At 43.4% G+C, this 21,803-nt stretch overlaps 2 protein-coding genes across 5 annotated transcripts; both read left to right on the top strand.

The window, feature by feature from the left end:
* The first annotated feature begins 210 nt into the window (after positions 1-210).
* On the top strand, positions 211-3,317 carry tvp23b (trans-golgi network vesicle protein 23 homolog B). Its single transcript, XM_083635339.1, has 7 exons — positions 211-249; positions 1,082-1,155; positions 1,301-1,445; positions 1,559-1,648; positions 2,181-2,306; positions 2,397-2,525; positions 2,657-3,317. Exons 1-7 carry the CDS (start codon positions 238-240, stop codon positions 2,681-2,683), a joined length of 603 nt encoding a protein of 200 aa, XP_083491465.1. The 5' UTR covers positions 211-237; the 3' UTR covers positions 2,684-3,317.
* A 664-nt stretch (positions 3,318-3,981) lies between these two features.
* exoc7 (exocyst complex component 7) lies at positions 3,982-21,792 on the top strand. 4 transcript variants are annotated; one of them, XM_083635332.1, is made up of 20 exons: positions 3,982-4,157; positions 4,328-4,393; positions 7,071-7,255; positions 7,388-7,493; positions 7,815-8,037; positions 8,578-8,745; positions 10,461-10,553; positions 11,909-11,977; positions 13,219-13,364; positions 14,900-15,052; positions 15,715-15,813; positions 15,922-15,984; positions 16,200-16,266; positions 18,240-18,305; positions 18,425-18,545; positions 20,080-20,175; positions 20,283-20,346; positions 20,632-20,673; positions 20,832-20,965; positions 21,282-21,792. In XM_083635332.1, the coding sequence occupies exons 1-20, from the start codon at positions 4,098-4,100 to the stop codon at positions 21,382-21,384; spliced, it is 2,124 nt and encodes a 707-aa protein (XP_083491458.1). In that variant the 5' UTR covers positions 3,982-4,097; the 3' UTR covers positions 21,385-21,792. The 4 variants fall into 4 exon arrangements, with proteins under 4 accessions (XP_083491458.1, XP_083491455.1, XP_083491456.1 ...); XM_083635329.1 differs by lacking the exon at positions 11,909-11,977 and having other exon boundaries at positions 21,282-21,791; XM_083635330.1 differs by lacking the exon at positions 10,461-10,553 and having other exon boundaries at positions 21,282-21,780.
* The last annotated feature ends 11 nt before the right edge of the window (positions 21,793-21,803 follow it).

Consider the following 21,803-nt stretch of genomic DNA (forward strand, 5'->3'; position numbering starts at 1 on the left):
AGATATACTGAGAAAGACTACATACAAGATCATACATACTACATACAATCATAGTTTGACATATTATTCCGTCGTCACTTATTTATACCACTACAGGGGGGAAAAAGGCAACACACTCACCTGCCTTTCGCTTTTCCAGGCCATTTCAGACAGGCGCATCGTGGCCACCTTCCAGGTCCGTGCCTTCCACACAGTCAGTGACGTGTAACCAGGAAGTACAGCTGCTCAGATATCACCATGATGAGAGTAGTAAGTGGCAAATTTCACTCGAATTTTGTCTACTGTGTAGAATATATTCAACATTTAACACCACTTTTATTGTAAGAATAGTCGCAAAAATAATCTCGAAAATACAAAGTATTTCCGAGCCAAGGGGAACATCTGTGTCGTGTTAATGTTGCTAACTGGTTAGCATGCTAACTTTAGGCTTGTTTACATATTTATATAGCTAGCTAACGCTATGTTAACCTAGCTTAATTTAAGTCAACTAACGTCAGCTAATATAACGAAAAACCACATGACATTAGGGATCTACTACTCGAGTAGATATATTTTGGTAAAGGTAGGTATCTTGTACACGCGCAGTCAAGCTAGGTAAACCGAGTGTCAAGCAAGTCCAGTGTTAGAACGTCAGCTAGCTACGCTGCTGCCTTGACTGTCCAGCAGTTAAATCCATGACAGCACTCATTGTTTGGCAATCCCAGTATCACCCTGTTAATTAGGCTGCTCCATATGATCGAGCACATGTTTTTTAATCTCACTTTGGACTTTCTCTAGCCTCAACGCGAGACTCATCTGTCAAGAATGACTGATGAGTCTCGCGTTGAGGCTAGACTTTCTCTTGAAGTTAAAAGTCACAGGCGCGTTATTAATTCCATGTTATATTGATTACAGACTGAGACGCTCCCTTAATAAACAGGACGCAAGTGGACTCATTTAAACTTCGTTCAGTAGTGCTCCCAGTTTCCTAAATTACTACCGTAATACTATAGTATTACACAATTATTTAACTTTATATTGACTAAAAATGCCTTTGGCACTACAAGGAGAGGTAAAATGTCTCTTCCTTATTGATCCATAGGATTCCAATGAGGATGTTTCCCTGTTCGACGCAGAGGAGGATGCTGGGAGAAAGTCCAAGAAGACAAACATCAAGTACGTTTACTCACAGCTGACTCAGTTGACTCCTGCACAATATTGAGCAATAATATTAATTTCAGATGTACTCATCATAGGCCTGCCATGATTTGACGTAAACATGATGAACACTGCATTAAGTCTGTTTAAAATCTGTTACCAGGCATCCATTGGCGTCCTTCTTCCACCTCTTCTTCAGAGTTAGTGCCATCCTTGTGTATCTGCTCTGTGAGATTTTGAGTAACAGTTTCATCACCTGCATGGTTACAATAATCCTTCTGCTATCATGCGACTTCTGGACTGTAAAGGTGGGCCACTTTCTACTTCTTCATGATAAATTACATTTATTCTGTAAACACATCTGTATTGATAATGTTATAATAATATATAGTGCATTTTCATGTGAAATCTGCATTTACAGAACATCACAGGCAGGTTGATGGTGGGTCTCAGGTGGTGGAACCAGGTGGATGATGATGGAAAGAGCCAGTGGGTGTTTGAGTCTAGAAAGGTAAGCTAGATTGTCTCAAGCTGCTCCTTAGATAGGGTTGCCTGCAACTAACAACTATTTTCATTGTCCATTAATCGGACGATTTTCTCGATTAATCAATTAGTTTGGTCTATAAAATGTCAGAAACTGGTGAAAAATGTCGACCAGTGTTTCCCAAAAGACGATATTCAGTTTACTGTCGTAGAGGAGTAAAGAAACCAGAAAATATTCACAGTTAACAAGCTGGAATTTTGACTTTATTTTTCATAAAAAATTACTCAAACCGATTAATCGATTATCGAAATAGTTGGCGATTAATTTAATAATCGATCAATCATTGCAGTTCTACTCGTATGCGTGCTTCATGTTGCTGTGTATCCTTTTGATTAACATTACCATAATTGTGTAGTCCTACAAACAAACCTTTAGCCTTACATGATGTTGTACTGACCTTGTACCATTTTGGATTGATAAATGCAGTACTGTTGGCAAGACTGATGGTATTTGCAGATGTCCTGAGTATATGTGTGAGAATATCCTCTGTTTTCCACAGGGGGCCGGGAAGCAACAGGCCTCAAATTCGGAGTCACGCATCTTCTGGCTCGGCCTGGTCGTGTGTCCCATTCTCTGGGTTATCTTTGCCTTCAGCACCCTCTTTTCGTTCAAGATTAAGTGGCTGGTAAGTCCTCAACAACATAAACAGCCAGGTTTGTTAATTGTCAAATTAAGTCACACATGTCCAACTCTAACCGGTGTCTTCCACACACAGGCTGTGGTGATCATGGGAGTGGTGTTACAAGGGGCCAACCTGTATGGATACGTGCGCTGTAGAGTGGGAAGCAAGACCAGCTTAAAGAATATGGCTACCAATTATTTTGGAAGACAGTTCCTCAAACAGGTGACTTGAATTTTGTGTAAAACAAACCCAAGAGTGCCATTAGTGACTAGAGTCCCATTTTCAATTCATTTGTCAGAGTTTAAAGAAGGTGTATGAATTGAATGTGATTCTTCCCCCTCTCCCCCCCACAGGCGCTGTCTAAAGAAGAAGAATCGTAGAGCGCGGCGCTTCGATTTGCCCATGTTTGCATTATTCTTAATGCTATAGTATCTATTCTTTTCTTAGCAGATTGATACATAGGATGAAACCTTTTTCAACTTCAAGTGAATACACAGCATTTTCAAATTCTGTTGTTTTTAATGTAATGCAATTGATCATTCCCCATAGTGAAATGATCTTCTTCCCCGGGCCCCCCTCACTCCACAGTGGTGCGGAACAGTGAACGAATATGGATTCAGTGTCTTGGTCAAGGATACTATAGTAGCTGAGATTATCAAACAGGGGTTTTAATGACGGTCTCTCCTCTCACTTTGCCACCTTGCTGCTCACTGATACATGTCAAGAGAGAGAGATGGGTATTCTCCAGATTAGTCTCTTCAGATGGGCTTCTCATGTGCTATGTACTGTCGTCTCACAATCCCCCTGAGCTATCTTTATTATTTGTCGTGTTACATTGCCTATTAACATTACTCTTGATGCAATACTTAATGCCGATTCTGAAAGATTATTGTACCAATTTTTTTTGTTTGTATAATATACAGGGCTGTAAAACAGGGTTGTAAAACAGTGTAAAGTATTCTATGCATTTGTAAATATTTATGTAAAGAAACTTATGTGGAACATCTTTTTTGTGCAAATACATTTGTAACATTTTTCCGAACAGTGTGCCAGTTTTTATTTAAAACCATTCTGACATTCTCCATTCTCTGTTGATATGCACGTCGAATTTGTATACACAGATGCCTTGGTTGATGCTAGAATGGATCGGCTGGACCTAACCGTGCCCCTGACCAATCACTCCTCAAGTCCCTCTGGCCCATCCATTCCAGCACCGACCATATGCCTTTTATCCCACAGTAGACTGCAGTGACACCTAGTGGTACGTTCAGATCAGGGTCATGCTCAGTGCTCAGTGGTCACAAGACGGATGCGGAAGAGAAAGCCTCGCCTTTATCCAGCTCGTCAAGTTAGCTACAGCCAGTTCGAAATATACCAAAAGGCGAGTGATTATGCCTTCAAAATAAACCATAACACGTCATGGCAGAATAATTCCAAGTCTGCCAGAATGAGACCAAATCCCCCCAAATGAATGCTAGTTTAATTCTGACAGGCTAAGCGTAGTCTATATGGTTAAAGGAGAATTTTAAGTTAATTTTAGTAAGTTAATTTTTGGAGTAAGTTAATTTTACTGCAGATTCCTCTCTAAATTAAACGTTTTATTCTGAAAATACTTACCGGAAATGTGCGTGTTTTTTTTTTAAATCTGGTGTACTTGACGTTTGTGCCTTCATCTAACCACAACAGCAGATTTAAGAGGTCGTTGTCATTCTGTCGACTAGCGAGGTGAAATAAATCTATTTTGCAACACTGGTGACCGTCCTTTAATGGGAATTGCTTCAAGGATTGCTCAAGATGATCCCTACCGAGGACGCGTCCGCCAGGAAGAGAGAGATCGAGGAGAAACTGAAGCAGGTCTGATATGACTGCTGGGAGGGAGCGCTTTGTTTATGCCACAAACATACTCAATTAGCTTACCAGTTACACGTCTGTTTAACAGTCTTGTATGTTTTCATAATGATTCAATTCTGTGTCACTGCCTGAGTGTAGTGTCTCATTAACCAGTCTGTCTTCAATATGTTTAGGAGCAGGAGACGTTGTCATTCATCAGAGAGAATCTGGAGAAGAGTGATCAGCTGACTAAGGGAATGGTATGGAAGAACAAAACAATAGTAATCTGATCTCATGTTCACATTAAGGCAACAGACGGAATAAGACACAAATGGAGAATGAATGATTGTCTGTAGCCTATGCAAAAACTAGGCCGACATATCATATAATGTGCAGAGCTGAAGGGGATTCTCCAAACCATGAGTTTGTTTACAAATAAAAGCTCCACATAGGAGTTGAGGGTAAAATAATTACTTAACACATTGAGTGCCAGCCGTTTTTTCAATCCTGTAGGTAAGTTGTGCCAGGTTTTTTTTTGAGGATTCTGGCTCATTTTACAAGAGCCGAGGATTATTTTCTGTTAAGACTTCGTGAACACCAATCATCTAAAAATAACTAATAGAATGTGTGCTTTCTCTGTCTAAAAGAGTTAGTTTGCAGAGTTAGTAGTTATGTAGATATTAGCCGTTGAGTACAGCATGGTTTTAGCGTCTGAGACAGCAAGCTGAGATAATCGCAGTTTTGTGAAATTCAATCAAACAGCAGAACAGTCACCTGCCTGTGATTATGGGTGCCCTTGGGCAAGTCTGTATACTGTATTGTGTGTGTGTGTGTGTGTGTGTGTGTGTGTGTGTGTGTGTGTGTGTGTGTGTGTGTGTGTGTTCGCGCGTTGCTCCGCGGCTCTGAGAGGAAGATATCTCTGTCCGTTCTTTGCCCCCACAGCGTGTCTGTCTCCCACTCTGTGTGCTCTCTCTCTCTCTCTCTCTCTCTCTCTCTCTCTCTCTCTCTCTCTCTCTCTCTCTCTCTCTCTCTCTCTCTCGGGACTAGAGAGAGAGAGAGAGAGAGAGAGAGAGGAGTGTGTGTGTGTCTCCAAACTCCTCCCTCCGTCTGTGCTGCGGAGGGAGGATTCTCCGCGGCCGTCTGGACTGTAAAACTGTTTCTTGAGGTGTCGGCTGAGAGCTTTGAATAAGCTTTTGCGATTCTGGTCTTATTTATGCGCAAAGGTACTCGAGTGTGTGTGTGTGCGCGCGCGCGCGTGTGTGTGTGTGTGTGTGTGTGTGTGTGTGTGTGTGTGTGTGTGTGAAATCGAAAGAGTTTTCGCCCAGCTACTTCCTTGAAAATTACACTGGCTTTCTCCAGCGCGCTGGCTGGCTGTGGCTCTGGCTGTGGCTGGCTGTGGCTTTCTCTCTGTCTTGGGAGAGAACTGTCGCCACTTAGTGGTCGGTAAAATAGATTATACACATTCTCTTCCTCCCAATATTGATATAGAAGACGTAAAAGGGGTTGATTGATGTCCCACCGTCCAAAAAAAAAAATGTTTATGTAAGACGAGATAGCTCGTCTATGGCACTCAACCGTTGGATTATGTAAGACGAGATATCTCGGCTATGGCACTCAACGTGTTAAAAGGAAGTCTGTGCACACATCTAATGAGCAAGTGGGCAATGTTCTGTTTGTTTAAATTTTTGTAACACTGATGATGTCATAGGAGGCATTGTGACATCACTGATGATGTCATCGGTGATGTCATAAGACTGGATATGTCATCAGTGATGGTGTGAGGAAAATGCACTCATTATCAATGTAGGAAAAACAAAATAAATTATTTTCGGTGCAAAGGAGAGTGAGTATCCTCCTCCAGTCACCATCCAAAACTTACAAATTGAACAGGTCTCTGCGTACAAATATCTCTGCATCCAAATGGACACTGCTCTGTCCTGGAGTGCACATATTGATTACAGCTGTAAGAAGGTGCAACAACGTATTTATTTTTTAAGAAGGCTCAGGTCCTTTGGAGCGATCAATTGTGCAGAGTGTAATGCTGTATGGGAGTAGTGCTTGGTATAGCTGTCTGTCTGTGCAGCTTAAAGCTAGACTGGGCAGGAGTCCGTATTTGCTCTAAAATTGTAGGACAAACACTGGAAACAAGCTTCCAGGAAGCCCACAGATGTAGAATCTTGTCTCTAGCACGTAGGATAATATCTGACCCAACGCACATTCTTTTTAATGAATTTGAGCTGTTGCCTTCAAATAGAAGATTCAGTCCCACGGGCCCGCTTAAACAGACTGAGGAACTCATTTGTGCCCCAGGCTGTCAAGCTGTTGAATCAGGCTAGAGGCTCTAGATAGGGACTAAGGAAGCGCTGCAGCCACTTTCCTTATTCTTGTCTAAAAACTTAAGAGCAATAACATGTTGTGAGCAACACACACACACACACACACACCCGTGCGCGCGTGCCAATAGGGCAGGCGAGACCATGCAGCACAGCGGCCGAGCTGCGTATGCAAGCTGCAGGGCCAGCTAGGCGAGCTTCAGGGCGGGTGAGGCCCTAGTGAGCCCGCGCAGCGGGCAAGCCTGGGATCGACCATGCGAGATGCCTAGTACAGTAAGCACACATAAGAAGATTGTCTTAGTGTCCTTTCAAGTAGTGTGTCTAGAAATAAGTTAAAAAATATATATCCTCTGTAGATGGCATTCATTAAAAAATAAACAAACACTTGAGTGGCCAACATATATTTTGAATATAAATTACTTGCAGAAATTTTTTGCCCACAGTGCAAAAAGAAGAAGAAAGTAGATTTAGTGTCTGAATATTTGAATGACCATCACCTACTGTACATGCACAAATAGATTTACAATATGAATTGTAATATGGATATTCCATGGTGGCTTCTCTGCCTCGGCTTCATGTATGGCCGTCATTCTTATCCTGAAAGGTGTCGATCCTGTCTTCGTTTGAGAGCCGCCTGATGCAGCTGGAGAACTCCATCATCCCGGTGCACAAGCAGACAGAGAACCTGCAGCGGCTGCAGGAGAACGTGGACAAAACGCTGTCCTGCATGGATCACGTCATCAGCTACTACCACGTGGCCAAGGACACGGACAGGATCATCAGAGAGGGGTGAGAGTCTGGCCGCGTCATCGACTCATGACACCGATCTCCCCATGCTGTTGTTGTTTTAGGAGAGGCGGGTGGATGCTGAGGGGGGATGTGTCAGTCGTCTGTAGCTCTAATAAGAATTCTCTGTTTCAGACCAACTGGCAGACTGGATGAGTATCTTGCCTGTATTGCTAAGATCCAGAAAGCGGTAGAATACTTCCAGGACAACAATCCTGACAGTCCAGAACTCAACACAGTGGTACAGTATTAACCTTTCCCTCTAATGCTATGCATATATTGTATGTACCTATTGGGATATAACAATATGAGATTTCACAGTACGGTACAATATCTACCAAAATATCACAGTATACGGTTTTTCGCCCCTTTTCACCTCAAGGATTTTGTGTCTAAAAGGCAGGAAGTAACACAGGCGCAAGCAAAAACATTAACGAGGGCCCAGGCACTGGAACACCTAAATGGATTGAAAGTTGGAAACCCAAAGGACGGTGTGCAAAGAGTATTAAAACTAACAATTTTCATGAAAATCGACAATGTTGCCTTTCTTCTTCTGCTGCAGAAAGCTCGCTTTGAGAAGGGGAAGGAGCTGCTGGAGGCAGAGTTCCGCAGCCTGCTAACGCGCTACAGCAAGCCGGTTCCTCCCATCCTCATCATGGACGCCATCAGCATGGACGAGGAGCTGGAGGTGCAGGAGGAGGTGATACTGGAACACCTGCCTGAGGCCGTGGTCCAGGACATCATCTGCATCGCCGGCTGGCTGGTGGAATACGGACGCAACCAGGGTTAGCTCCTTTTACGCTTCCTCACATCTGCTGCGCTCTTTTAGGCCATTCCTCCTTCCTTTTCCCTTTTCCTCTTTTACATTTCCTGTACTTCAGGAGAGAGAGAGAGAGAGAGAGAGAGAGAGAGAGAGAGAGAGAGAGAGAGAGAGAGAGAGAGAGAGAGAGAGAGAGAGAGAGAGAGAGAGAGAGAGAGAGAGAGAGAGAGAGAGAGAGAGAGAGAGAGAGAGAGAGAGAGAGAGAGAGAGAGAGATTTTTTAAGAAGGCCTTCTATGTTCATGACTTTTCATTATATATAGATATATAGATAGATAGATAGATATAGATATATAGATATAGATATATAGTGCCTAATAATAAATGGCACTATATTGTCTTATAATAGCATAATATTGCATAATATTGACATCAGAATATTATCGTATTTTGTGGCCCAAGTCATTGGAATGATATCGTATCAAGCTTATAATATAAATAATTTCTACCCCAGCCGTTAATATTGCCCTTGTAATACTAAACGTCCTCATCCTCTCCACCCTGCAGACTTCATGAACGTGTACTTCCAGATCAGGTCCAGCCAACTGGACCGCTCCATCAAAGGCCTGAAGGATCACTTCCGCAAGAACAGCGCCTCCTCTGGGATCCTCTACTCGCCCGCCGTCCAAACCAAACGCAAGGACACGCCCACCAAAAAGGCTCCCAAGCGACCAGGTCAGCAGGCGTGCAGCCCCCCAGCCACACGCACACACGGCTCATTTCCACTCCACTTGTTGATGACATTTCCCTCTTTTAGAGAATAATCTAACAAATATATTCTGCACATTGATGATTATGACACGATAGCAGCAGCACCCATTCAACGCACAAAAATCTATTTCGCCGCAACATTCAGATTCATTTTGATTAGACGACCTTTCTGCCACGTTATTCACTTTCAAGTATCCTCCGCAATCACCGAGTGAGTGCATGTTCCACTATAGGGAGGGACGCCTCTATGATCCGCCTCATCACTGAACCATTGTGCTCTACCACCCCCTCTGTTTGCCCCTGTGAATTACAACCTTACGACTCGAACTAACCTTTCATCCTTTCTTCTTTCATAATCCTTATTGTGATGACGGTCTACATCCCGGGTCAACAGCGTGACAGCGCGTGTGTTTATTTAGCGAATGTTCCGTATAACCGTAGGTAGTAGGAGCGTATTAACAGATGCAGAGAGAAGAAGTAGCTTCCTTCTGTGGAGGGATACTCTTAGGTTATTTCCAGTATAGGTGAGTCAAGCTATCACAGTGTCTTTATTTGTGTTAGTTGAGTCTTGCAGGCTTGATGTGTGCCTTGTGATTGCTTTGCACCAAAAGTGGGTGTAGTATTGAGTTTGTGGTGGATAAGTAGCTAATAGCCTAGCACCTCTGGGGCCAATCTGTTGGTAAAGCAGGCTTTTTTCTTTGTCTTTTCTTTTGGACAGCGCTGCTCGAACTTGAGTGCAGTGAACACGCACTCACGGCGCAGTCTCGCTGCTGCTTGTGCTAAAATGCCACAACAACGCATTTGCCGACAAACTACTTGTCACTCAGCCAATCCTGGCAAAAAAGAAGATTTATTCTGCCACTGTAACGTGAGGCAGGTTCAGAGTGAGGGCAGTTGAACATTTAAAAATGAGTAGACCTATATAGCTATAAACTGCTCTAATATTTCTTATTTTATTTGAGTAAATGTGCCACATGCTTACTAACTCACTAACAAACGTCACGTATTGTCTTGTTTAACTTGTGGTCCCTGATACGTGTATAATTTATCCTGTAGATTCTGCACCCCTAAAGTTAAACCATGTAACAAATTGTATGGTAATAATAACAATGCTGGATATGACTGTAATAATTATGCTGTTTTGTGTTTATAGCTGACCTAACCTGTTTATTCTGCCTTTACATTACCGGCACACGGGCCCTAGTTTGTTGTTGTGTTGTGGCTGTGCCATAGGTGCTCTCTCTCTCTGTTGCGTAGGTGCTCTCTCTCTCTCTCTCTCTCTCTGTTGTGTAGGTGCTCTCTCTCTCTCTCTCTCTGTTGTGTAGGTGCTCTCTCTCTCTCTCTCTCTCTGTTATGTAGGTGCTCTCTCTCTCTCTCTCTCTCTCTCTCTCTCTCTCTCTCTGTTGTGTAGGTGCTCTCTCTCTCTCTCTGTTGTGTAGGTGCTCTCTCTCTCTCTCTCTGTTGTGTAGGTGCTCTCTCTCTCTCTCTCTCTGTTGTGTAGCTGTGGTGCTAGGCTGTGGTCCCCCCCCCCCCCCACACACACACACACCTCTCCTGGCTGTTTGGGTGGTGGAGGGACGTGGTGTCGGTGTTTCATCACTCACTTCCTAGCTCTCCCCTCTTCTTCTTCCTGTTCTTCTTCTTCCTCCCCCTCGTCCACCTCCTTCCTATGGGACCAGGGACCATTCGCAAGGCTCAGAACCTTCTGAAACAATACTCACAGCATGGGCTGGATGGGAAAAAGGGGGGCTCTAACCTCACTCCTTTGGAAGGTAAACGCACCTCGGTCTTCTCTTCGCTGTCTTCCTCCCTCCTTGCCGGCAGTGTGCGTCGCAGTCTGTCTGGTGTCGTGCTCGCCTGTTGTCTCTCCTTCAGAGCAACAGGCACACAAAAGCACTGCAGAGTGACGTTCAGAGTCACAACAGCTTTTACACATTGCAGATAAAGACATTTGACCTCCAGCTAGCTCAATGTAAAGAGCTAAGATAAGCTAGGCTAGGCTAGGCTATTTCAAGGAAAATCTCCACCCTACAACACTTTTAACGCCGTTAAACAGCTAATGGTGATGTACCGTGCATTCCTGGGTAAGTTTGGTAGTTTGGTGTATTTTGTCTTTTTTCCGTGGATCATTGAGCAAAACGTTAGCGAAACATAAATTAGATGTTGTGATGTCACGTCGATATTTACAGCATGGAGCTCTTCTGAATCAAAGATTTGCTTATTTCTAGACATTTAACAAATAAAGAGAAATCCACCCTAGAAACGGAAGAGACACCATTTTCTCCACCAACCGTAGTCTTAATGGAACAGAATGCAACACTGCCTCAACACATGTTTTGCATAAGGAGTGAGACTTCACCTTTTCTCGACTGCTAACGACAGTTATCACTATCATCACCTTCTCCACCTGCGCGTAAAACCTGCATTCAAGTTGGCTTGATATTGGATATTTGGTGGATATTGTTTGGTGACCATCAATTACTTGGGACAGCCACTGGTTTGAATATTAGAGAAAATATATCCATAGAATATCCAACATCAAGCCAGCCGGTCACGTAAACGCCTGTTCTCTGGGGGGGCTGTTGAAAGTGTTTGTAGGAAACCACTGAGTAGAAAGTAACAGTAGATGAGGTAGGCTGACAGAAACCAGTTTCAACAAAAAGGTCATTTCAAACACTTTGTCACAAAATAACTCCTGGAATGCATTGAACGTCACGTTGAATGTCACATTGAACGTCACATTGAATGTCACAGATTGATGATATTTAACAGTATAAAAGTATCCAAGGGTGGGATTTTCCTCCAAGCTGCAATGTGTCTAAAGCTAGTGTCACATCTGGCTATTCATCTCCCATAAAGCTGGCTCCTTTCATGTAGTATATAACACACACTGACTAACATAGGTATGAGTCATACGCACAAACGTCTGTTGGCGCTTTCAGCCCCACCCCCACACACTGCGGTGGGTGTCCCCTGCTCCCCCCCCCTCCCTGCTGGGTGCTTGGTGGTCGGTGTCGATGTCACGGCGAGTCCCAGGTTTTGGCCCTCAGCCTAGTCATGACCCCCCGGTGGTGTGACTAGTTGTGTTTCCCTGCCACCCCAAACCCCGCCCCGCCCCACCCATCAGGTTACGATCACGACCTGCGGGTCAAACACCACTCTGACGCCCTGACCGAGAAGCACGGGGCCGCAGCAGGTGAGTGAGTGAAACACATGGGAATGAGAAGAACAGCATCAAAAACACATACTGTATAAAAAGAAAAACTCTCTTCATGGATTTAAGAGCAATAGAGAGGCAAAGTGACCGCCTACTTCCTGCTTCAGCACGGTACCAGAGATTTTCATCCGCCATTTATTTTCCCATAGACATTTCGGAAAATGCTTATAAAATAGTTTTACTTGTTCAAACCAAACGGTTCAGATATATTTAGAAACAGGAGAGACCACGTAACATTTCAGTCTGACCAAAACGTTAAAAAAATTGCGGATTAAAAAAAATATTGTACTTTTTTAGGTTTTGGTCCAAGTGCAATGTTACGTGGTCTCTCCCGATTCTAAATATATCTGAACCGTTTGGTTTGACGAAGTAAAACTATTTTTATACGCATTTTACAAAATGTCTATGGGAAAATAAATGGCGGATAAAAATCTCTGGTCCAGTGCTGAAGCAGGAAGTAGGCGGTCACTTTGCCTCGCTATTCCTGTCTTAGCACACACCCACTGAGCAATTTGCATAGAACAACAATAGCACTGTTTGAGTAGAATGTTCAATGGATGGGTGGCAACAGCCGTTTTGCTCTGGGACATTAGTTGCAAAATGTTGAAAGTGGACTCGACATTGTTGCCCAGATGGCTCGTACGCACTGCTCGACGGTTATCAGTCATCAGTCCAAAGCAACGGTTAGGTCCAGTGGTGAACGTGTTTCCTCATGTTCCAACATTGTGATGGAGTCTGGAGATTCATCGAGTTGTTTGTCTCCGCATTTTATTTCAATCACAGCCACATGTCATGATGGCAAGGGAGTGACATTTAAAGCTGCATTAGGCAACTTAGCCAGTAAGAAGTAGAAAATTTGAACTTTAGCAAATAATGGAATGCGACGTCAGTATGCTGCACACATCATGCTCATATTTTCATGTTTTTTATTCTGCTTTTAAATTTTGATTTGTCATTCGTCTACGTGACACCAGAGTTTTCATTTTGGCAAATCTACAGCATCTCGATTTAGGCTGATAAGACAGGTGTGTATATATATATATATATATATACTGTATATATATATATATATATATATACTGTATATAGAGCTAGTCAAAGTGCATACATACAGTACATGTACTCAATATTGTCTTTTTAGCAACAAGACACAGGACTTAATATATGAAAGCCTTTGTTGATTGACCCGCTCACTTGCTCTGTTACCGTGTGCCTCTCAGGTAAGGATGATGTCCTCGACATCGAGATCGACTCCTACATCCACTGCATCAGTGCCTTCGTCAAGCTGGCCCAGAGCGAGTACGCCCTGCTGACGGAGATCATCCCCGAGCACCACCAGAAGAAGACCTTTGACTCCCTCATTCAGGTCAGGCATCAAAATAAAGGGACAGCATTTTGCAGCATCAAACCACTAAACCTTGTATCAAAAAAATTAAGTTGAGCTAATGTATGCAAAAAAAATCACAAAAATCAAATTTCTTTAGTTTTTCTTTTTTTTTCACATCAAAAATAGATTTTTCAGGATTTCATTCATAACTGTAATCTCTACAGTATGCTGATGTCATTTCAACCAATCATATCACGACATGACAGCTGTCAATCAATCTTCATTGCGAGAAGAAAATTCTGAGCAGTCAAAATGACTGCCTAGTGCCTACATGCCATGGGCAGACTTTTCTAGCCCATAAATGTTAATATATTTGCCCAGTAAATGTAACACACAAAATAAAACAAATGGTAATGTCTTCATTTACTGTAGAATGCAAAGACATGTAACTGGCTCGTTAAACTCTCATTCCCTGAATAACGTTAACGTCCGCGGGTCTTACCTCGGCCCCTCGGACATTTCAAGCCGGCAGGCGGCACTCTTGCCTCGTCTTTGAAACAGCAGTACGCGCGGAGGCAGCCAGGTCCCCGGTTCTCTGTGGATCCCACACGCCATACAAGCGCCAGGATTGGCCAATGCCAACTCCAGTCCCCAGAACTGTCAAATCAAATCATCGACACACTATGGCCCGCCTCTCAACCCTCTTTCATCTCAGGCAATAATTGTTTTCAGTCTGAAGACTCATTTCATGTGCTCTTTAAAAATGGCTTTGTTTTGCTATATTGTCGTGGTAGCAGCATAGCACAGTATTTGCTTTGCTATATTGTTGTGGTAGCAGCATAGCACAGTATTTGTTTTGCTATATTGTCGTGGTAGCAGCATAGCACAGTATTTGTTTTGCTATATTGTCGTGGTAGCAGCATAGCACAGTATTTGTTTTGCTATATTGTCGTGGTAGCAGCATAGCACAGTATTTGGGAGAGTTTTCAGCAAGGAAAGCAGATAGGTCTGTGTGCCTAATGCCTTAAGGCATATTGCAGAAGTGATCTGTTATAATGACAGTGTGCAGAGAGGACTGTCCCAGGGATGAGGCAATGATAGCTTTTTACTATTTTTACATAATGACGTCTAAAGTACTTTTCAGATCTAAAATTATTTAGAATACATTAGAAACTATCGATTTATCTTGAACCCATTCTATCTGTGCAAGGCACAAGGAGGACAGCAAAAAAAAAAACACTTGATTAAAGTGTGATGGAAACACAAGTTATATGTTGATGCCAGTACGGTAGTTTATGCAACAAAATTTTAATTACGTCCATTTTGTTACAGACTGATAGAAATGCACAATAGAAAGATGTGGCACGACAGTATTATTCTCTGCAAACTGAATGAATGTTATCAAGAAATCACGGCTAAGACCCGTGGAGCCTGGAGCCTGGGGCCTGGAGCCTGGAGCCTGGTGCCTGGAGCCTGGAGCCTGGAGCCTGGAGCCTGGAGCCTGGAGCGTGGGCTTCTGTTTTGCTGTGACAAACATGGTCTCACCGTGTTGCTGTGTTGTCTGCTGCCCACAGGAGGCGCTGGATAACCTGATGCTGGAGGGAGACAACATTGTGTCGGCGGCTCGCAGGGCCATCATGCGCCACGACTACTCTGCCGTCCTCAGCATCTTCCCTATCCTCCGACATCTGAAGATGTCCAAGTCTGAGTTTGACTCCACCCTCCAAGTACGAACGAGTGCAGCTTCACCACGGAGCACAGCGTTCTCTCCTATTCACCTTATTCACCTCTCTTCCATGTTTAGACGCAATTGTATTTGTTCTTCCCGGTTCAGCGCTAGTTGGCGGCCAATTTCAAAACAAAACGTCACTATGAATGAAGTTTGGCAATATTCAGAAGCTACACTGCGGTCAACCGCAGTTGCATGTTCATAGCGTTACTGCTGCGAGGAGCCGATGGCTGTACCCGGTCGACATTTAACGTTAGTTACAAAAGCACGTCGACAGTGTTTTCTCACTGCCAGTAGTAGCTGGGTTGACAGATACTAGCTAGTACGACTGGTCACACAGCAGGCGCTCTCAGTCCTCGCTGCTCGTTAAATATTTCCAAATAGGCGTTATTCTGATAAACCGGTCACATATTTGGAATGTTACGTTCTCACCCCAAAAAATATTAAAACTTTAAAACCGTTTGTTTTTTGCTTGAAAACAGCTTTTTGGCAAGTCTAAAAATGATTACCGTAGACTTCCGGGTCTAAAACGGAAAGACGATTACAAAATGACGTTATGCGGAAGCGTCGTTATACGGGCAAATAATAAGGTGAATAGGAGCATGCAGGACGTGCAGCGTAAAATAAGTCTTTGTTTTGACTATTCTGGTTTGGTCACAGGGAACCGCAGCAAGCACCAAGAACAAACTGCCTACGCTCATCACCTCGATGGAAACGATTGGAGCCAAAGCGCTGGAGGAATTTGCAGACAGTATCAAGGCAGGAATCTCCACCATAGCAAATCTTAATTTGTGCTTCCGGTAACATTCTGCTCAGAGTAAACGATCCGCCTACTGTGAACTAATCCATTTTCTCTCGTCTTCACAGAACGATCCTGATAAGGAGTACAATATGCCTAAAGATGGAACAGTCCACGAACTGACGAGCAATGTAAGCTGATGCGTTCCTCTCTCATGTAATGGCCGCACATTTATTTGCACACACTGCACTACAAACTCGGCATCCTCCCATAAGGTCTCTGCTGTTTGCACCTTTCTGGGGGATCCAGGCGGACTTCCCGGGCAACCGCTAATTGTACAGAGTGGACTATCCCGCTTCAGTAGATAAGGTGAAGTGATCATTACCGCTGCTTCTCTCTCCTACAGGCCATCCTGTTCCTGCAGCAGCTGCTGGACTTCCATGAGACGGCCGGAGCCATGCTGGCCTCTCAAGGTAGAGCCGCATCAGCATGACCAGAGTTAGCTCTATGTAGCACTGACCCCCTGCTGTGCCTGCTAGTCCCTTAGGCTACATCTTCACTAAGCCGTTTTCAAAGACCCCGTAGTTGAAGCCTTCCCAGTCTACACTAGAGCAGGCTCCAAGCAGTCTCCGTCCACATTAGCTCATGCATGGCATTCCCCGAGATGCTAATATCAGCTGTCTCTCTCCTAAACTTGACTAACATTACACGCATGCTACTTGAATATTAGTATGTCTTATTTACTCTCACATTCAGCGTATTTGGGTTATTTTTGCATTGTTAATCCAGATGCAAAGGTTTATATCGGAATACTATCAGCTGGAGATCAGAGGAGGAACACTTTTGGTTCACGGGTTATTGGAAACTAGGCGAGGGTCCATGTGATCGCTGTCTGTTTTAAAAGACCATTATCATCTGTGGGATTACTTTCCTACACCCACCTATATGTCTTAGTTCTTTCCTCCACACCCAACGCCTTCTGGGGTCACAATCCACTTAGAGGCCATTTACACCTTGCGCTACCATGCATTTTCTGTGATCAGATTGCAATCAGATTGTGTTTTATCACTTGAAAGTACAGGTGTAAACACCCCCAAAACGCATTGAAGAAGGATTGCAATCTGATCGGCCAAACCACCTCCGGAGGTGGTCAGTGATGCATTGTGTACACATTGAACACAAGTGTAAATGCAATGTGTCCTCTCAATCTGGATACAGCAAATTTATGCGGATTGAGAGGACAACCATTTCTGCCATCAGATTGCAATCAGATTGCAGAAAAGGCATGTTAATGCCAGGTGTAAATGGCCTCTTAAATCAATTAGTTTCTATCTTAGGTTCCTTGTGTTAGCTTGGTTCCCTCATTTCTTACTCACTCTGTATCTGTGTGACCCCCTCCCTCCTCCACCTCTGCTCCTCCACCTGCTCGCCCTCCCTCCTCCACCTCTGCTCCTCCACCTGTTCGCCCTCCCTCCTTCACCTCTGCTCCTCCACCCGCTCGCCACGTTCGGCTTCAAATTAGCTTTTCTCTTCCTCCAGAGGGGGCGCCTCCGTGACAAGCATGTGCATCAGTCCCAATAACAGTACTTTACATTCGGAATGACGACAAGATGATCCATTTTTATATATCTTTCGAGAAGCTCGCCGTACCTCCCAGCTGTGCCCAGCTTAGCTCTCCCTACCTTCATCTGACATCTGACTCCCGGGTTTGTCACTCCTTTCCGGCCCTCAAGCCCTCGCTGTCTGGCTGACGACTGTTTGCTACTCGGCTTCTTACTCTGCTACTCGGCTTCTTACTCTGCACTAACAAATCTTCTCTAACCTTTTGCACTTGTGCCTCTTTCTCTTTCTCTTCTGCCTTGCCTCTGCTTAGTACTGGGGGACACTTACAATATACCTTTAGACCCCCGAGGTAAGCAAACCATCATGCAGGCCCTTGAGTGTTGATCACATGCATTATTTCTGAGTGATTTATTGGTATTGATTATCTGTTTTAGATCATTCATAGAACTGTACTGGCTGCTATTATGAATGCAGGATGACACGGGAGGAGCCTGCTTCATAATCGGACACGATAGCACTGTAATAATAATAATAATAATAATAATAATAATAATTGATTGGATTTATATAGCGCATTTCTCAAAGCGCTTCACATATCAGGGGAGGGAGGGGGAGGGAACTCAACCCATCCACCACCCATCCCATCCAAATGTATGTGGAGCACAGGAGTGCAGGTTACCATCCAAACCTGAGCACTTCCACTTCAATTAATACCCCTAGTCAACGGAGGATTTAGAGATAGAGTGGAAACGTGTATTTTTCTCCACTCTTGGAAATAAATAATGGATCATATGAGATAAAAATGTAATACAAGAAAGTTCAGAACTGAGGATTACTGAATCGACTAAAATTAGCTAAGTTAACACTACCTTCATTTTTCCAGAGACCAGTTCGTCAGCAAGCAGCTACAGCTCAGAGTTCAGTAAAAGGCTTCTCAGCACCTATATATGTAAGTATATATATATATATGTAAGTATATATAAGTATATATGAAATTATTACCAGCGCTTATCTTGTCAAATGTCCAAGCTTTGTAGCGGCATCTGACACATGACTTTGTCCTTTCAGGCAAGGTGTTGGGGAACTTGCAGCTGAATCTTCTGAGCAAATCCAAAGTGTACGAGGATTCAGCTCTGAGTGCCATATTCTTGCACAACAACTACAACTACATCCTCAAGTCCCTGGAGAAGTGGGCATTTTCTCTCTCTTTTCATAGTGACCTTCAGGCAGTGTCGATCACTTAGTCTTAGGCCTTTGCGAGGAGACGTCAACCTTGACGCTACGAATCCTAGTTTTTTGTTTTTTGTTTGCAAATAATCATGGTCAATTTGCAGTAAAATGTCATGTCAATACATGACATTTTACTGCAAACTGACCATTATGACAGTATGGTACCATTATAAGAACAGCAAGTGCACAGTTAGGACTGAAAAATATGTTATTTATCATGTATTTTAAAATCCCGGAGCGCTATTTTGAGATCCGCAAACGATCCAGATTTTGATATCCCCCCAAAATAAAACCAAATAGCCCTTTATAGACCCACATTCCTGACACAAATTGCACCGTGGCTTTTTTGAGTAACTAGGCATCTCACGCTCTGTGGCCTCGCCCGCCCTACAGCTCGCCGAGCTGGCCCTGCAGCTCACATACACTGCTCGGCTGCTGCGTGACCTCGCCTGCTCTATTGGCAGGCGTAGCGCACAGTTGCTCAACTTTGCATCACTGATGACATCAGTCACTGATGACATCACAATGATGTGACAATGCCTATAACATCATCAGCAGATGATTTTGCTCTTATGACATCACTATAACATCATCAGTGGGACAAAAATCGAAACAGAACAGATAGAGAACAAACATTTCCCACTTGCTCCCTTTTATAGATGCTGCCGATCATTCTATCAAAATACCATAGAAAGCTGCACTATTTGGCAGCCCCAAGTGGCAGCAACAAATAGCCAATTTAAAAAAAGGACTTCATTACCGTGAAATCATGTCACGTGACTTCGGTAATGCCTACTATAGACTAGAAGACTTTGAAAAGACTAAAGTCTGACACCCTCTCATTTTTAGTCACAGACTGTAAATGAACCATGCACTGTAAATTAATGTTACCCCAAGGCACAATGCAATTCACGTGTAGGCTAGTTTGTAATGTTTTTTGTTTTGTTTTTTATTCTCCCATGAACAGGAAGTATTTTATTTTGAAAAGACAGTAGGCATAGGTAACGGACACAACTTGACAGGTAATGTCAACATAGAGAACAAGGAGAAAGAAGTGCACGAACGGGAGAGAGACTCACAGAGCTTAACATGGATAACTGCATTTGCTGGTGTCCTGTTTTGGTGCTGGAGAAATCACAACTATTGGTTGTTGTTGTTGTCAATGTTCATGTCATTGAGCTACACTATTTGAGCCAAGGCTAAAGACTTTTGATCATATAAAACACATTTGATTTTGTCGCAACGTCAAGACAAGAAGAAGGGTGAATTCAGACAGCTGGGACTGAGATTTATCACCAACTTAGACCAAACGATCGAGGTGACGGGAACGCTCCACAACTTCAGCAAAACTCATGATTTAATTCCGACATTAGCAATTTGTCTGCGACAGTGAAATCGTTTGAAGTCCTTTTGTGTGTAAGGTCAGCATAGGTTGCGTACTCTTGAGTTTAATATTGATTGTCTTTAATCTGTCAACCTGTGAATGTCTTCAGGTCGGACCTGATCCAGCTGGTGACAGTGACACAGAAGAAGGCTGAGAGTTCATACAGAGAGCTTATAGAGCAGCAGATCCAAATGTACCAGCGCAGGTAAATTTGATCAACATGAACCAATTAACCTGCACGCAGAACAAAAATATTGTTGACATCAGCGCTGTTCACCAAGTACTGTGAGCTGACAGTGCATTCTTTTCTAGCTGGTTGAAGGTCACCGAGCACCTGACGGACAGGAACATGCCTGTCTTCCAGCCCGGCACCAAGGTTAGGTTTGATCATCAATTATCACGAAGGAAGCGTGCAAGGCACACTAGACATGAGAGTGCGAAGCATGCGATATTTCTAGATTAAAAAACAAGGCGGCGCGAACTACGTGTTTTGCATACTGCTAGTATGCGAAGCACGTAGTTTGCTTGTTGTTTTTAAATCTAAGGTATTATAAATGTAGGCTATGTATAAAATGTGTCTCTAGACTAATATCCTGGTGTGTGTGTGTGCTGGAAGATTGATTCATTGGTTCATCCTAATTGAAGTCTTGCCTTTCTCCAGCTGAAAGACAAAGAGCGGCAAGTGATCAAAGATAAATTTAAGGTATGGTCAAAATCACTTTTGCACAAATTCTAACACCGGTCAAGACAACAAAATCAGCCCTCGTCCTAAAAATCCACTAGATTTGACCTTGAATATCAAAGAACGCACTCTCAGCTTCTGCAGCAGGACTGACCCCTCGCTCTCCTCACTGACTCCAGGGCTTCAACGATGGGTTGGAGGAGCTGTGTAAGATACAGAAGGTGTGGGCCATCCCAGACAAGGAGCAGCGTGACTTCATCCGCCAGGCCCAGAAGAAAGTGGTGTCCGATGCTTACAGGGCGTTCCTACACAGGTGAGTGAGATGAAGAATGGGAATTTGAAAATGTGAAAATTGTGCTTTCACGGTCTGGAAAAGTTGGGGAGAATGACTTGTAATTCAAAAGGTTTCAGAAATTAAAACATTGTCTTTTCCCCCTGCTTATTTAAAAGCAGTTTTAGCTAACCAACACAAGATCAGCTATTCAACAAAAAACCAAGACACTGACATTGATTAGTCTTGGAAATTGCACTGGTTTCTTTTTTCCATTTTTTTTCCATTTTTTTTTTTTAAGGAATATGTTGGAACCCTGCAAATAATATTAACCCTTTTTTTTGTTTTCAATCCCTAGATGTGCCAACATCTCATTCACCAAGAACCCTGAGAAATACCACAAGTATCGGCCGGAGCATGTGGAAGAGATGATCGAGAGGCTGTTCGACACGTCAGCCTGAGCTGCACTTGATAAACCCTGAATGATGCTCCTCACCCAGTCTAAACACATCTCATCTCATGTTCCTTTGATGCTCCTCCTCAGCCAGTCCAAACACAGCTCATCCCGTGATCCTATAACAACCGAGGTCCATCTCTGCAGCCTCTCCTCACACTACCGTTACCCTCGCTGTGTCTGATAAATGTTAAATTTTGTACAAAGTTATAAAGATGATGTATTTATATGTAATTTACCATCTTAGCGCCTCAAACAAATAAAGGGCACTCTCAATGAATTGTGATTTGATTTGTTGGTGACAAGATGGCACAACAGCCCACATGGCACAGAGGAGATGATTAGCTGGAGCAGTGGTTCACTGATGAGGAAAAAAGATTGGACACAGATTGCTTGTTACCAAACGAAAGTGTCTGCTTTTTCGTG

Source organism: Poromitra crassiceps (assembly GCF_964638095.1).
Source record: "Poromitra crassiceps genome assembly, chromosome: 4".
Classification (NCBI taxonomy): domain Eukaryota; kingdom Metazoa; phylum Chordata; class Actinopteri; order Beryciformes; family Melamphaidae; genus Poromitra; species Poromitra crassiceps.

Excerpts from the sequence above, each read along its gene's own strand:
- tvp23b (XM_083635339.1), top strand. Across the intron at positions 2,307-2,396 it reads CGTTCAAGATTAAGTGGCTG|GCTGTGGTGATCATGGGAGT; the intron begins GTAAGTCCTCAA and ends TTCCACACACAG. Across the intron at positions 2,526-2,656 it reads GAAGACAGTTCCTCAAACAG|GCGCTGTCTAAAGAAGAAGA; the intron begins GTGACTTGAATT and ends TCCCCCCCACAG.
- exoc7 (XM_083635332.1), top strand. The coding sequence starts at position 4,098 with ATGATCCCTACCGAGGACGCGTCCGCCAGGAAGAGAGAGATCGAGGAG. Across the intron at positions 7,494-7,814 it reads GTCCAGAACTCAACACAGTG|AAAGCTCGCTTTGAGAAGGG; the intron begins GTACAGTATTAA and ends CTTCTGCTGCAG. Across the intron at positions 18,546-20,079 it reads ATCCTCAAGTCCCTGGAGAA|GTCGGACCTGATCCAGCTGG; the intron begins GTGGGCATTTTC and ends GAATGTCTTCAG.